Genomic DNA, 16,482 nt, shown 5'->3' with positions numbered 1-16,482 from the left:
TTGTTGAATCGTGCGATTTTTGGGGCAGATTTCGTGTAAATCTGAAATAAATCTGTACTAAGCCTGGTGAATTTCTTCGTCCATCTAGTGAATTTATTTGGGAGTAACAAGACGTCGTGTAGTGGATTAATTAATTGTATAATTTAATCTCTTTCAGAGCGACTATGATAACATCGAGTATTTGAACGACCTAAGGGAGGGATGTCTAGAAGCCTATACAGGTATCGTCCAAGGGTTGAAGGGAGACTCGGAGAAACCAGTCAGTCGTAAGTATGAGAAGCAAAATCTAACTGCATGGAGGATTAATTTGGTATTCAAATTATTTCTTACCAATATTTGAATACCAAATTAATTATTGAATATTTATCATGAATTAGTGAAAATAGTGAGGTTTTGTGTGTATCAATTGGCTATCATGTGTAGTGTTTAATTATACTAAAGAAGATAAACCGAATCTTCCCGGGCCACTTGTGGCTCAACGAATAGCCCAATTGGAGCCTACCTGCTTACCTGGATGGGGGCATGCTTTGTAACATTTTCTTGAGAGTCACAAAAAATGTTGCGGTTTGATAATGGTGTCAACAGTGAAATGAGCTGATGTGGATCTGAAGATATCTGCGTTCATTCACAATGCTAGCTAATAAGATGTAATTCGAAGAACAATTGGACAGGGAATGCTGGATGCTGCCCTATAGGCCAAGGAAAAAAAAAACACAGGTTGACTGTTTGGTAGCAATATATTTGTTTGTCTTCACACATTGTATTGTATACATTGATATTATTATTTTTGAATTAACACTTCATTGTCTTAATTAACTTCAATGTCTTAGTTAACACTTAAGCTATGTTTCCTTCCTCAGCTGAGGTTAAAATCCTCCTTCCTCACGTGGAATACATCGTTAAGTTCATGGAGCATATCGCAGGTGATGATGACCACACAGACAGTAATGTGGCCACATGCAGTGGTCTCATTGGGTGAGTGTTAATACTACTACAACTGAAAGACAACATAAACTGCTATTCAAACTTGTGATTGTTATGTAATACAGGAAATAATTTTAACAACTTACAGAAATGCACACAACAAACGTTGAAAATAAAATTCCATTAGTGTGTGTAATATGCCACCTTTTAGTTATAGTTTGGAAAATACCCTTTGAAGGGTAAAGGATTCACGGATCATATTGCCCCCCACCCCCCCCCCCTCTCTACCCCACTCCACAGCAATGCACAACAATAATAAGTTGACCTCATCATGCATACCAAACTCAGGAGGCAAATGTAAGACTTATTGCCTCATATGCTTTCAATGCTTTACAAATTTTGCAACCATAAAAGAAAATATTGGACTTCCTTGTTTTGGTGTTCTGTTGTTGATGTGATATTAAATAAAACAAATTCTAATAAACAGATTCTAAGACATGACAACATGGTAGATTTATACTAACATTGCAGCCCTAGACCAAAGAGGCATTTTGAGATTAAAATGGAACATTTCAGATATTTTACATATTTTAATGGTGTATATCATGAAATGGAAAAACTGGTGTAAACCTGTACATGCTGTTAATTTTCTGGTTTGTCAAAAGTAGGGCGACAATCAATTTCCCAACTTAAGTCACTTGTTAAAGTGGTGTAATGTTTGTTGGATATCTGCTAGATAAAAAGTGATTTTGCTAATAAGAGCCTCTCACTAATTTTTTTTATTGAATATTTCCCATGTCTAGTGGATGCTAGAGGGTATCATTGTTACTCTTACATGAGGTGAAATATATAAATTTTGTTATGTATATTTTATTTTTTATTTATTTAGTATTTTGTTGTGATTTTCTTTTGATTGCTCCAGTGACCTCTGCTGTGCTTTTGGGGAGCAGATTATCAAGCTGTTTGAAACACCAAAGATTGGCCAACTACTCTCAGAGGGAAAAATGTCAAAAACCAAGAAAACACGAACTCTGGCTACTTGGGCTGTCAAGGAAATCAGGAAGCTAAGTAACACGATCCCACAGTGATTGGTAAAGTACTGAATTCTTATTTTAATAGTAGGTTTGGGTGGGTGGGTTGGGGAGTAGGGGGGTTGGGGCAGATGGGCCTGGGATATCTTGCTAGGAGTTGTCCTGTCAGAATGGTTTTAAATTTTGGAATTAAAGTCAAAGTCATTTTATGCCAAGATTGAGGAACTTTTTGCCTGCTGATATACAAACAGTGTCCTTTATAAATGTCTGTATGGTTGTATGTCTATCTATCTGTCTGTTAATGAATTGGAAAAATATTTCCACCAGGGACCAAGAGAGTATGAAAGTGAAAAATAATGACTGGCAAGTTGAAATGCTTTTCGAAAAGTTTGGATGTCAGTATTTAATTCCCATGCCCAAAGATCAATGATACTTTGATAAACTAAACAATTTGGTTTTGATTTGGGTGAGGTAGATGAGAATACTTTATTTCCTTTATTCCTTTGTCCTCTTGTTGCTTGTATTGATCTCTCATTCTTCCCTTGACTTGACTCTTTTGATATTCCTTCATCATTTGTTGTCTTCCATCATCGTGTTTTTGTCTTCCTTGGACGTGTCCACGTCTCATTCATTTGTCCTCCGATGACATATTTCCTTCATCATTCGTTTTGTCCTCCTATATTCACATGTGTCTCTGTGTTCTTCGTTCACAGGAGCACGGTGACGTTTACCGATGTCAGAGTTGTTGTGATCCAGCAGCTTCTAACCGTCGACCACGTCTGTCGACATTCACTTGTCTGCGTGAGATGAATCGAGAGGTTGAATGAGAAGTTGAATGAGGGTGGAGGAGCGTGACGATGTTGCACTGAATGATCGGAATGTGTTTTTTTTGCGTATGTTGAATTACTGCATTATGTGTGATATCGAGAGGTATGTGTGTGTGATGGATGAATGGATGTATCAAAAGTGTGTGAGACCTGAAACAGTCTGGGTGTTTGTGTGGTGTTGATTGGTGTTGATGAAGACAATGTTGCATGCTGATGATTATGATGCTGCTGCTGCTGCTGCATATGATCTTTGATCAGAGAAAGGACACAGCCAAGAAATATCCAATAACAACAAAAATAGCAACTAATAATTCAGAAATTGCTATAAATATGTGAATTCTTTGTGCAATACTCTGATTGACAACGTACATTGTAGAGGTATGCAATGAGTATTTCTTTCATTTTTGTTATTTTTTTCCCTTCAAGAAAAGAATGTGGGTTATTTCATATGATAAAATAAACCTTGGTATTATCCCATCCCACACCCACCACTACACCATATTCATGGCCCAATTATGTTTCCGTCTGTAAAAGTTTTAATAATCATAATCCCAAAACTAAATTAATAAAAATTCAAGCTATATATTATTACATTTATTAGTACATTCCTAGTCGGTCAGTCTGTATCACTACGGTAACCATCAGTAGTCGATAACATGTATCACTACGGTAACCATCAGTAGTCGATAACATGTATCACTACGGTAACCATAAGTAGTCGATAAAACTTAAACTGAACCTGAACACTCCAGCCCACCTATCAAGTGACATATTTCATTCCAGAAAAGTAAACATTTACTGTGACAAACAAACTGTCTTGACTATTTATGTCTTAAACAGTGACTTCAGTTATTCATAGTTTTGTCATTACATCTACCTGGAGGTACTGTACTGTATTTCGGTTTGATGAACTTCAAATTAGGAGGCCATTATCCAAAAGTGAATCCTGAAGTCTTATTGATGGGTCAGGATGTATCCAGACACCAGACATAATATATACATTTTTTTTTAATTTTGAGGAGGGGAGGGGAGGGGCGGGCGGGGGTGTTCGGTGGGTTGCGGCTCAGTCCCGAACAAGGTTGTGGGTCTTAAGTTTGAAGACCACTGTGTTAGTGTATGTGTGCAGGTGTGTAGCATTGTGTGCCTGATTGAAATCATGTCTGTGTGTGTGTGTGTGGCAAGTCCTTTCTCTTGAATGTAATTGTTGAAGAACTTTGGAAAAAGAAGGTAGAAGTTGGGAAAGAGGTTTATTGCAAAATTTGTGGCAAAAGGAATGCTTTAGTTTTGTCAAAAGTTCTTTCATGTGTGAATTTACCAGCACGTCTGTGTAACCGGCAAAAGTAACTTTGAGCTGCCTGTACTGTACGCACCCCTGAGTTGAAGGTGTGCCGCTCTCGTCAACAAAAAAAAGTCAATTTTCCCTTCCCTCACTATTTGAAGTTTGTTGTCATGAAAAGTGACATATTTTTACCAAATTTTCCTACCTGGTTTAAGCATATCTAAAATTGGACAATTTTCTCTTTGAACAATCTCTACCATTTTAAAATTATATAATGGAGTCAATATGATTGACCGGATTAGCTTTGTATGTTGAAAAACAAGAATGCACCATTAAAGAAAAGTGTGTGAATAATACGGGTGATAAGCTGTATGTGTGTATGTGTCTTCTTGCATGTTCAGTTGTCTGTGTGTCTGTTTGTCGTTGTGTGGCCGGTATTGTTGAGGTGCGGCGAGATATGACTCAGAGAGTTTGAACAGTACTGTGGAGTTGTGGTGTGTGACCACCCAAGATAAAAAAAAGACTTGGTATGAGTGAATGGTTACAAGAGGGGAGTAGGGAGAAAAAAGGGGTCTCACCTGCAAAACTATTAAATCTTCCATTTTTTGTTTTCTACTGAATAAAACAATATGTATGTATCATTTCAAATGATGTCTATAAAAACTTCTGAAACAATTTCTTTCAGAAAAAGCATTTTGTATATTCATCATAGATTGTTGACAAGGTGATTTGCTCAAGAAATGTTGTAAAAGTTAAAACTAGGATGTGTTAACATTAAGAGCAAATTAAAAGGGTGAAACGTCACAGCTTTGCTGTTCTCAAACGAAATCGAGGGGTATTTGTTATATCAGTTTTGGTCACTATTTGGCCACATAGATGACAGAAGGGAACTACTAACACTCTTCTGTTCACTTACTCTGTATTCGCGGGAAATTTCTCGCGTTACAGAGCTAGACTTTGTAATTGTAAGTTCTCAAAGGTATTGAGAGCATAATTAAGCTTAGTTAAGTATTGCTGCAAAGAAATGTTATTAATATGAATACAAGCCTACTGCATGCCATCGGTCTGAAGATAGGTTTGAAGATCAACTTTTTCTGTTGAATCATCGTGTTTAGGTGGTAACGAAACAATAGTGTTTAGCATGTCAAAAGTAGGGGGCTGCATCTAGGCTGCATAGGAAATATTCTTTCATCCTCCCTGAGCAGGAACTTGCAGCCGCTGCAGCTTTGCTTGTTTGCCAGTGCGGTGCCGATTGAAACTTCAATCCAACTGTAGTGTATTGTCAGTTTAAATGTTGTGGAAGCCCAGCCTCTGGTTCCTGCTTGCATTTATGATAAAGCCCAAGAATGAAAGCTTTGTCAATTTAAAGGCAATCTTCCTGAAGGTTCTGTCCATCCATATTGAATATGTTTCCAAGAGGTTGGGAAGGGTTGTAAAGTTGGACCAGTGTTCCATTAAGATTTAGGAATGATAGGAAAATAAATTCACCTAAACTGAGCACTTTTAGGTATCACTCTACCTAGGATTGTAGTGAGTTCATGACTGCAGTCACTGAAGCTCCAAAGTGGAGCGATTTCCGACGTTGGTGTAGTACATAGACTCATCTCAAGTCACTACGACGGTGTCTCTAACCTTAAATTGGACAAGAAACATGGGGCCGTTAAAGTTACATTTTGTCGGGTTGCCATACTGTAGGATCACTCTGGCTAGGCTATCTAATATTCACTCATAATTGAATCCTTTAAAATCTTACCAAGAGGTCTTCATGGATGAAACCCATCTGTCTGTGCCTGATTAGCAAGTTTTATGCGCTATTTAATCCAAAACAGAATGTCAGTGGACCTTGAAAGTTGATTCCTAATTCCATAATTACTGGTCTGATTCTGATGGGCTAAAGAAACAGACAGGTTCTTTGTCTTTCGAGTTCCTTTAAAGATTTTTTGAGTAATGTACCGTTAATTTGTAACAAAATTCCCAGCAAAATTTGTATCTTTAAGATCGTAGTTTATTACCTTTAGTGGTAGTTAATTTTTATTTTTCACCCCGGTATAGATTGGAATTGAACGTTTTGGATTTTTTTGTGTGTAAAAACGGTACAAAAGGCTAGTTACTGCAAAGAATTTGGAATTGCATGAACTGCTTGATGATGCCTGCAATTTAAAAGAAGCAGCAATATTATTTATGACAAGGGACTTTCAAATCTATGCTTGGAGGTATTTTTGGACATGAGCTTTGTTTAACCCATGCTGCAAGTTTTACTTTTGCTAGTTGTACAAAATTGTTGTAATACCTGCATAATTATTAAAAATGAAGAAATCTTCTGTTATTTGTAAAGCTGAGTATTGGGTTCATTAGTTTCCTTTCCACTAATAAAACTAAACAATTTTCCATAAATCATTCTTTCCTGTCGCTATAAAACTAATGTAACAATTTCATTTGTATCAAATGTTGCAGTATGCTTTAATCTTGAATCGTTTTCGCTACAAATGAAGCTAGGAAGAGACCAGCAACAGCAGTGGGTTGGTCAATTATGCATGTAGGGTAAGAAATGAGGAACAACCTGATTCTGGGGAAGGTATCGAGAGGTGGGGGAGAGGCGGGGAAGAGGAAGGGATACGTGTGTCAAAGGTTATGCCAGATATTGGTACTGTGAAATATGATTGGGGATATAATTCATTATGTTCAGTAAGTCATGTAAGTACAAGGTAATATTTGAAAAGGTTAATTTCTTATTTAAAGTTAGAGCAAAGTACCTCATACCTATCTATACCAATATATTGCATAGGTTTGAATGCCTTTGAACTTTTGGTTGTTGTAAGATTATTCGTATATAATCTGGCAAACACAACCTTTTGGGACATTTTTGTTGAAATTCTTTTGAAATTTGTAGTTTATGTTCAACATTGGGTTTAATCTTGAAAAGTACATTCAAGATTCTGGTACAACATTAAAATAATGAACATTGACACATGTTTTTTGTTTTCTCTTCGTTTAGGATAAAGCCCTTCAAATGTAAGAATCACAATCATAGATTACTAACAGCTAGTTACAATTATCAAATTGTTACAAAAGAATTTTGCTTGGTAACGCATTCTGTACATGAACTAACATCCCCTGTTGCTAGTCTCCATGAGTTTATGAAATAGCAGGATAACAATGACAGATGTCCAGTGGCTGTGGGGATTGACTACCCAGATTCCTCCAGTTGGGCTTGCCCTTTGACCACACCGGGTCCCTTTTCAGGTCAATCCTCATAGTGCTGTAGGAGCAGGATAGGCTGGACAATAGGGGCGAGGGCAGTCAGATGGACCTACAGCTTAAGCTAGGACCCGGGGTAAATCAGGGTATAACTAGCACAATATGGAGTGGAAAGTACAGGATAAAGAATAACATGGAAAGGCTCTCAATTGTAGGCTCTGGATTCCAATGCTCAGGTGTTTTCAGACAACAGCATTGCTCTCAGTGATCCAGTGAGGTGTCCAGTATAACATCTCTGCTCTGGCATTGATCACATCGTGCACAGAATCAATGTTGTGAAGGCTCTCATAGCTTTGATCATGCTTCACATACTACTGGTCATACTTCTCTCATCCTGCCTAAGCTGCATGGCAATATAATGATCTTTTTCCTTGTCGCTCTCCCATCAGTTTTGCCCACACCCTTCAAGTAGGTACTGTAGCAAGGTTGGAGGTCTGACCCAAATTTTGTCTACAGTGATACCAGATCAGTATCAATCATGGTGGCCCACTCATGGTACAGCTTCATGATCACGTGGGTAACAGTCCTGATATAACAGGGTTCTGTGCCTGAATGGCGAACAGGGCACCGGACCATGCTGTCATACGGTTGTTTATCATATCTAGTTTCAACGCAAATTAAATGTGTCTAGTAACTCCTACATTTGCTTTGGTATATGTTGCCACCCGAGATGAAAATATTATCCCAAAAGTCATTGTGGTGGGCCCAGTGGCGGAGCTAGGGGTATTGGTCAGGGGGGATGAGAATGGTCTGTAGGGGCGCTTTCGACACTAAGTGGAGCGCCACCACAGGTTGGCGCGGAATGTACAGGAATTTTTTGAGTAAAGATACTCCCTAGATCGCCGGAAATTACCCTTGCCAGGCCTTGCTAATTTGCATATAAACGAAGAATAAATAGGTGTCATCACCAACAAATTGTGACAAATGTCAATAGGTAGATGAGAGCGCAATAAAAAAGTCAATAATCGCGAATAAGTAAAAAGTGGTAAAAAGCTGAAAAGGGCGCCAGAAGTCCATTTGAGTCCGTCAGGGGGGCACCCCCCCCCGTGACTGTATGGACGCTCCACCACTGGGTGGGCCAGCTGCTACTCCTGACTGGTTGAGTACTTTTATAGGGAAACGAACTCATAATGACTGGCACATCCGTATGTACGGCTCTGTTGACTGGATTGTACCAGCGCCCTCTATTAATATGTATTGTACAATATTGCACCTGCCTGAAGGTAGTGGACATTAGTAGCCGACAATAAGAGCAGACAATAAGGAAAAAGGCGAAGAGGGCCATCTATTATCTAGCGGACAATAAGTAATGGTGAAGGTGCGGTGGCACTCAATAATTGTTTGTAAATCAAATTTAAGGTTCAATTCCGTACCACTAATGACAAGTTTAAAATTATTTATCTTTAGTTATAGAGATATTTAGATGGTGCGACAAACATCCCGACAAAGAGCAATATCTCTTCTGTCAGCCTATCCATGTTTGATATCGGTTACATAACTTCTATCTTCGCCAAAAGTTCGATTGAAAAATTAAGAATATTTGTGATTGCGTTAATTTCCACTCTGCGAGTATACAAACTGCCGTTACGTACCAACGAAATGTTTTAAATTAATTATCTTTAGTTATAGAAAAAGTTAGATTGTGCGACACATATCACGGAATAGAGCAAAGTGTCTTCTATCACCCTATTTATGTTTGATATCGGTGACATAACTTCTATCTTCGCCAAAATTTCGATTGAAGAAATAAGAATATTTGTGATTGCGTTTAATTCCACTACATCGTGTACAGACTGCCGTTACCTTCTAACGAATTGTTTAAAATTAATTATCTTTAGTTATAGAAATAGTTAGATGGTGCGACACACATCACAGAATAGAGCAAAGTGTCCTCTATCACCCTATTTATGTTTGATATCGGTGACATCTTCGCCAAAATTTCGATTGAACAAAATAAGAATATTAATATAGAGTGATAGAGGTCACATTAATCTATAACGTGATATATGTCGCACTATGTAACTATTTCTTTAACTAAACATAATTGATTTTAAACATTTCGTTGGTACGTAACGGCAGTGTTTACAAGATGTAGTGGAATTTTTAGCATAATAAAGAAGTTCAAAGTGGCTATTCTTAAGACTAGTTGTAAAAATAATTTATAAATACGCATGAGCAGTTGCTTTAACATGGCTATTTTAACGACTAGGAGTACTTTTTTTACGACTAGGAGTAACAAGTCCGGTTAGGGTTAGGGGTTAGGGTTAGCGTTAGCCTAGGGTTAGGGTTAGCCTAGGATTAGGGTTAGGGTTAGCTTAGGGTTAGCCTAGGGTTAGCTTAGGGTTAGCCTAGGGTTAGGGTAAGGGTTAGGGTTAGCCTAGGGTTAGGGTTAGGGTAAGGGTTAGCCTAGGGTTAGGGTTAGCCTAGGGTTAGGGTTAGCCTAGGGTTAGGGTAAGGGTTAGGGTTAGCCTAGGGTTAGGGTTAGAGTTAGGGTTAGGATTAGCTTAGGGTTAGGGTAAGGCTAGGGTTAGCCTAGGGTTAGGGTTAGGGGTTAGGGTTAGCCTAGGCCCTTAGGGTAAGGGTTAGGGTTAGCCTAGGGTTAGCTTAGGGTTAGCCTAGGTTAGGGTTAGCCGAGGGTTAGGGTTAGTCTAGGGTTAGGGGTTAGGGTTAGCCTAGGGTTAACCTGGGGTTAGGGTTAGCTTAGGGTTAGGGGTTAGGGTTAGCCTAGGGTTCGGGTTAGGATTAGGGGTTAGAATTAGCCTAGGGTTAGGGTTAGCCTATGGTTAGGTTTAGCTTAGGGTTAGGGTAAGGGTTAGCCTAGGGTTAGGTTTAGCTTAGGGTTAGGGTTAGGGGTTAGTGAATAGGGTTAGGGGTTAGGGTTAGGGGTTAGTGGTTAGGGTTAGGGGTAGGTTAGGGCTTAGGGGTAGGGTTAGGTGTTAGGGTTTGGGTTTGGGTTATCCCTACTACATGCGAAGTTGCTTTATTTTCTTTACTGCGCTTGAATTCGCCGATGTCGTAAGAATAGTTTATAAATAATTGTTACAACTAATTGTAAGAATAGCCACGGCCAAAGATTTTATGTCACTGATATCAAACATTAATAGAGTGATAGAAGGGACTCTTCTCTGCCTCGTTATTGCATATCACACTTCTTATCTATTCCTATAAGAAAGATAATTAATTTTAAACATGTCATTAGTGGGATGAATTGTCTTTAATTTGATTTACAAACAATTATTGAGTACCACTGCACCTTCACCGTTGCTTATTTTCCGCTAGATAATAGATGGCGCTCTCCGCTTTTCTCCTTATTATTTGTCCGCTACTAATGTCCGCTACCTTCAAGCAGGTCATTATGCCATGCAAAAGCGTGTTTAGTAGCGCGTTACATTATGAGTTGTTTACTATAGTCGTGTTCTGATCATTCTGATCGAGCGAGTACGTGGGCAAAGTTTCATATGCATACCAGGTACCTGTACCGTTGACTACAACTTTACAGAACGTTACGTTGGGACTTCCGGAGTCTGCTTCTGCAAAACAGATAAAAAGTCTAGTAGATGGACAACATCTGAAAGGTTCAGTTTAGCTCAGTGTAGTGTTCACTTTTTTCTGTCAAGTCATCTTGGTGTTTGATAATAAAATACTGTTGCTAGTTCTTCTTTACTCAGACGATCTGGCTTTCTATTCTCGATTTGCAGCCCTCCCCTGTTCTGCGAGACTTCGTAAGTAACTTATTTTGATACAGTCTACGTTAGGACATGTATACATGATACAGTTATATAATTACTATACAAGGCCTCAGTAGAAAATCAGTTTCATAAGCTTTTACGTTTTAGCAAATATGACGATAGGACTGTTATCCATATGTTATCCATTCCTCAATTTATTTTTTATTATAATAAACTGCAGTAAGAATTATGATGGAACTGTTGTAATCCTAGCTACAGTAGCTACCATTAGTGTTACTGTAGTGTTAGATTGAGAGATCTATATATTGTAAGTTAGTCCAGTAGGTCTAGTTGGAGATCTTTTCAACTTTGCAAAAGGAAAAGGCACTGACAAATATTTGCCAGGACTCAATGTCATTTAGAAATTTTAGGTGACTTGAACATGTGTGTTGGTGAATCAAGTTCCTTGTATTGTCAAGATATCACAGTAAAATGGGTACCTTGTTTGAAATTTGTTACAATGTGTAGCATTGATTAGGAACATTTCATAGATAAAGAGATGTATGTATGTGGCTTTTCATGTTATTTTCTGACTAGAAACAGGCATATATTTGAACTAAATGCAACTTTTGTGGACAATGGCAGAAAACACATTTGGTAATTATATAGTTGGTGATACCATATGGGCCCTAATAATTAACTAGCAATACTTTCCTATGGGATTTGTATGAGCTGTAAGCCCTGTAGATGGTTTAATACCTCAAAGAATATTCCTGTGTAAACAGTCAAAAATGATTTTGTTATTTCTATTACACAACATAAGTCATGCATGTCCTGACTTTGGGGAGTCACCAAAACTAGCACCTAGTAGAGAAGTTGTTCCCTCGCCGAGTAGTTGACTACATGATATTAGCATTGCCATCAGCCTATTAAGATTGTATGTTTATCATCTCAGAACAGAGTGCATAATTGATCTGTTCACACCCTATCACTAATTCACACTTGATCAGTAACCATGCACTCTGCTGAGATTGCTAGCAGAAAGCAATTCCATTTAAAGAAAAAGAAAGAAGGTCACCCACTATAAGGTATTTATTAAGATTCTCTTATCCTGTAAGCAGAAATGTTAAGCTGACCTGATAAGAAGTTTCTGTGTTAGGCTGCATTTATATACATTCTTGATCATGCTTGCATGAACATGAAATTAATTTTTCCAGGACTGTAAATACCACTGTAAATACCTGCTCTAACAACTGAAATTCACTAGACAACCACATTTAACTTCACATTTCACTCTGAAAATAAATTGCACCATATTTATTTTTAATGAGTAAAATTTGCTTAGGTTTTCTTGTTCAAAAGTGGTGGATTGGGTTGTTGGGGTACAGTTGTATCTATCACTGTGTTGATTTTTGTTGTCTTTTTATCCCTTGAAATTTGGAAAATCTTAGCCTTTTTCAAGAAAGTTTAAAAATGTTCCTCTTGGAACCCTTCAGACTCTCTCTGTTTTCTTCAACCAGTTACAGTTCTAAGGTTCAATTATATGTAACCATTAACATTGGATGCATGTATCTTCTCACCACAGGACTGAGTGCTATAGGCTGCCATATGCGGATATTCACTTCATGTTTACACCTTTAGTTTATATCTGTAATCAGGTTTAATAGACTGAGAGAGATCTATCGGTTCTGTTCAGCTGCCTAGACATTGAACTTTGGTGATAATAGTACTTATCTATTGCAGGGCTATGTAATGGCAATTGAAGGAAGCACCTGGTATCTATAAGACCTCATTGACATACTGTAGTGGTCTCCAATGATAAAAAAAAATGGCTGTGGATTATTCTATTTCTTCTATAGGGTGTGGCAATCTAAAGCTTCTATGTCATGATATAAAGAACATTAAGAACCTATGGAAACTATAAATGGTATAAAGTTTCATGATTTTTGGGTGTGTCCAATGTAAAATGTAGCTAGTGCAATCCTGATGGCATGTGTGTCTGTGTTTGTATCTGTGTGTTACACCTTGCTTGTAATAGACAAGATATTTCAAAAAGAAAACTTGGATGGATCCAGGGAATAACTGAGTTTTAAGATTTTGTGCAGCACTTAAATTAAAGTTTCTGAATTTGGTCTCTTGTAAAATACTGTATGGTTCAACAGATACCTTTGTACTTGTATACATAGTCATTTGACCAATATGCTGATCATTTTGTGATACCATATAGGATAAATTATTCCCTGGGATCACACACTTTGTAAAATCTCATAAACACAATATTTCATAGATTGCATAGATTTCTGTGTTAAACTTTGTACTGTAGTTTAGTGGACTTACTGTACTGCTAAAATGTACTTTCAATATATATGTATTTGATCTGTGTGATGTTACAGTGCAAAGCAATGATTTGACCTTCAATGATAGGTGTTTCAATATCATCCCTGAGCAAAGATGACTTCCTCAAAGGTCAAGAAAACCAGCCTTATCACTATATAACAAGATGGTTTATAGATTGTAGTGAAGAAATTCTCTGGTGATGCAATTTACCACAAAAACTGAAATGAAACCTCTCCTTTTTGTAATTCTGTCATATGTTGCAAACATATCTTGTCTGTATGAGGTGAATAGACATCTGCCAAACCATACAGGACTTAGCACAGTACAGTGTATTACTATATCTCAAAATGTTTAGCTACAACTTGCAACATTCTTGCAGCCACAGACATTGGTTTGATGAATTACATAGAGCTCAAATGAATTTTCAAATTGCAATTTTCTTTGAATGATCATGCTATTGGACTTTCATATCTACATGTGTGCAGGTGTGTGTGTGATGTCAACCTAAAGTACACTAGGTATCCCTGTATGTGCCATTTGCATATATAGCAGCAAAACAGTTAACAAGCGTTGAATGTATTTAATTGTGATCAGGATAAATGGCTGCCTTTCCCATTATACTGTACCAAGAGCAATGCTACTGTAAGTTGATAACATTTGGCTCATAGGGATGTTATATACAGGTCCTCGAGTGATAAAGTTTTCTTATCAGCATCAGGTGACAAACACCACTTCCTGGGTTTTGATAAGATCATTTCAGATTAAACTGGCTGGATTGACTCTGAATCTTGATGCAAGCTAACTTGGCTAATTCAATCAGTTAAATTCAAGCATCTTGAAGTTGATACAAAAAAAAAAAAAACCATTAACGTCATATTATTTGTGTACACCTTTCCAGTAATCAGAAGGATGGCGAGCGATGGCAACCACTCCCCCACAGATTTGCCGAAGCCGATTATTTTTGCGGGACCGTCCGGCTCTGGTAAAAGCACGCTGATAAAGATGTTGAAGAAAGATCATGGAGATTTCATGGGATTCTCTGTCAGTCGTGAGTATCACATTGTACATTATGCATCACTTTAACTTTAGAACTAGATTCAATTTGTCCACCCCCATCCCCCCCTCCCCCCAGAGACTAAACACTTTTTTTCTTGTGGTACCTTATATATGCTTCTGCTTTTTTTTTGGGGGGGGGGGGTGAGGGTAAATACTTGTTCTATTTAGGGGTTGTGCCAGCATTTCATAGTCTGTTAACAAAGACACTAATGGAAGCCGTAGTTGCATATATGGTAAGATGCATACCATTGAGAGCTGTCTATTGTAGTTAAATTGTTTGTTCTTTTAAAGTATTCAAGGTGACATGGTTCCCTGTTTGGGAGAATTTCTACAACGTCTTAGTATTTGATTTTAGTATTTTCCTCAACAATGTGAAGTTACTGAAGTGTAGTATGGTACTATGTAATTATGGTACTGTATAGTATGGTCTAGTATGGTATAGTTTAGTATGGTAGTATGGTACTGGACCTGTACAGTTTGAAGACAGTCATTGTGCATGCATGGTATGACAGGCCTATATAGTGAAGCAATACCTGTACCCATAAATGGTACCAAAGTTGCTTACACCCGTAAATATCCTCCTGGATTTCTTACTCGTACTCTGGACATTTTAGAATCTAGTGAAGATATTGGTGTTAAATTGAGTGACTAATGTGATATCATGCGTCAAAAAACTAAAATAGGCTCTCTAGATTACGATACTGTATGTTAAGCAGCTCAATTTCCAGTGTCTTGCATAAAAACGGTTGGGGATCGCAGCTTTCATCATGCTGCCCCCCTTTTGTGGAACTCACTTCCAGTAGATTATAGGTTTGTGGTATAGCATATATCATATATATTTGATAAGTACCACTAGTTAGACACACAAGCAGATGAATTATCTCCAAGCAGGTCATATCACTCTGCGAGATCTATATGTGTAAAACAGAAGTCATTTAGTTTTCTCTGATTCAAGGGGGGGGGGGGAGGGGTAATGGAAAGGACAGGTTCTTTTCCAGAGTGTGCAGTGAGAGTAGCTGGAGCATTATATATTTCATTTATTTTAGTTAATTATACTAATATATAGTTAATTAGTTAATTGATTTAACTGTTGTAGCTCTGTATTTATTCACTGTGTCATATATAGTGCATACATGTAAGCTCCATGACCTTCACCAGAATTTGCTATTTGATTACTATAAGTCTTCATAATCTTGTTTACAGTTCTACTAAAGTTAGCATACCTACAGTACCGTTACACTCTCAGTACTTCCATCAGTTGGGTATATAAAGTAATGTTCCAGGGATACCTTTCTTGAAGGGATTTCATGAATGTTGCCTGGATCAATTATACTAGGTGTTCTGTGTGCCTACTCACAGCTGTTTAACCCCTCCCCCATTACATCAAACAACATATATACAACTACTTTAGTGTGTTTAATGGACATCATACTCCCAATGAATCCATGGCAACAAGAAATCATCTCCAATGTGGATCATGACTTCACAAATGTATGTAAAAATGAGCCTACTGTAATAGTTTAACCCACCGAATGTTGATCATTTAAATAAAACCTTCCTACTTTTTCTACATTCCTCACTCACAATTGGTAGTTTATCTAGACTCAGTGCTATAGTTTGTGTAATTTTAGTCCTTTACAGTGCTCAGTGACTTTGGTTTTAAGTCATCAGTTTGCTATTCTATTCTTGCATTTGTTCTATTCTGGATAATTTGTGTGCTCAGGTATAGATAAACTGCATTCATTCCCCTGGAAATGTTTGGCTACATACTAAGGTTCTTTCAATCCTGTTTGCCCCACACAAAAAAAAAAGGAAAAAAAAAGAAAAAGAAAAAAAAAGGTGTTTAACTGGGAGTGGTCACTCAGACAAACAATACTTTTACCGTAGGCTCAGTTGATCGAGTCGGTGTCTATCTACAGCCCCGGCAAAAGGATTGTGTATCCAGTTGAGTCAATTTTGTAGTAAAATGACAATTAGCTAAAATGGACCAAACAAACAAAGTGTGTGTTTATTTAACCTAATTTGGAACTGTGAGATTTTTAAAAATTCCTTGAGATTGTTAGAACTGCATGTGGTCCTATTTGAGAGAGTGTTTTACCCAA

General features: G+C 37.7%; 2 protein-coding genes across 2 annotated transcripts in view; both read left to right on the top strand.

Moving 5' to 3' along the window:
* The window catches only part of LOC139964571 (importin subunit beta-1-like), a 29,957-nt gene extending 22,930 nt beyond the window's left edge, over window positions 1-7,027 (top strand). Inside the window, exons 20-23 of the mRNA XM_071966258.1 lie at window positions 158-266; window positions 861-975; window positions 1,847-2,015; window positions 2,669-7,027. Of these exons, the coding sequence (XP_071822359.1) occupies window positions 158-266; window positions 861-975; window positions 1,847-2,012 (390 nt within the window). The 3' untranslated portion in view covers window positions 2,013-2,015; window positions 2,669-7,027. The remainder of the gene's footprint in view (window positions 1-157; window positions 267-860; window positions 976-1,846; window positions 2,016-2,668) is intronic.
* Window positions 7,028-10,727: 3,700 nt separating this feature from the next.
* The window catches only part of LOC139964659 (guanylate kinase-like), a 21,589-nt gene continuing 15,834 nt past the window's right edge, over window positions 10,728-16,482 (top strand). Inside the window, exons 1-2 of the mRNA XM_071966450.1 lie at window positions 10,728-11,041; window positions 14,223-14,372. Of these exons, the coding sequence (XP_071822551.1) occupies window positions 14,234-14,372 (139 nt within the window). The 5' untranslated portion in view covers window positions 10,728-11,041; window positions 14,223-14,233. The remainder of the gene's footprint in view (window positions 11,042-14,222; window positions 14,373-16,482) is intronic.

Source organism: Apostichopus japonicus, chromosome 23, assembly GCF_037975245.1.
Source record: "Apostichopus japonicus isolate 1M-3 chromosome 23, ASM3797524v1, whole genome shotgun sequence".
In the NCBI taxonomy this organism is placed as follows: domain Eukaryota; kingdom Metazoa; phylum Echinodermata; class Holothuroidea; order Aspidochirotida; family Stichopodidae; genus Apostichopus; species Apostichopus japonicus.
This window is presented reverse-complemented; position numbering and strand designations above follow the sequence as displayed.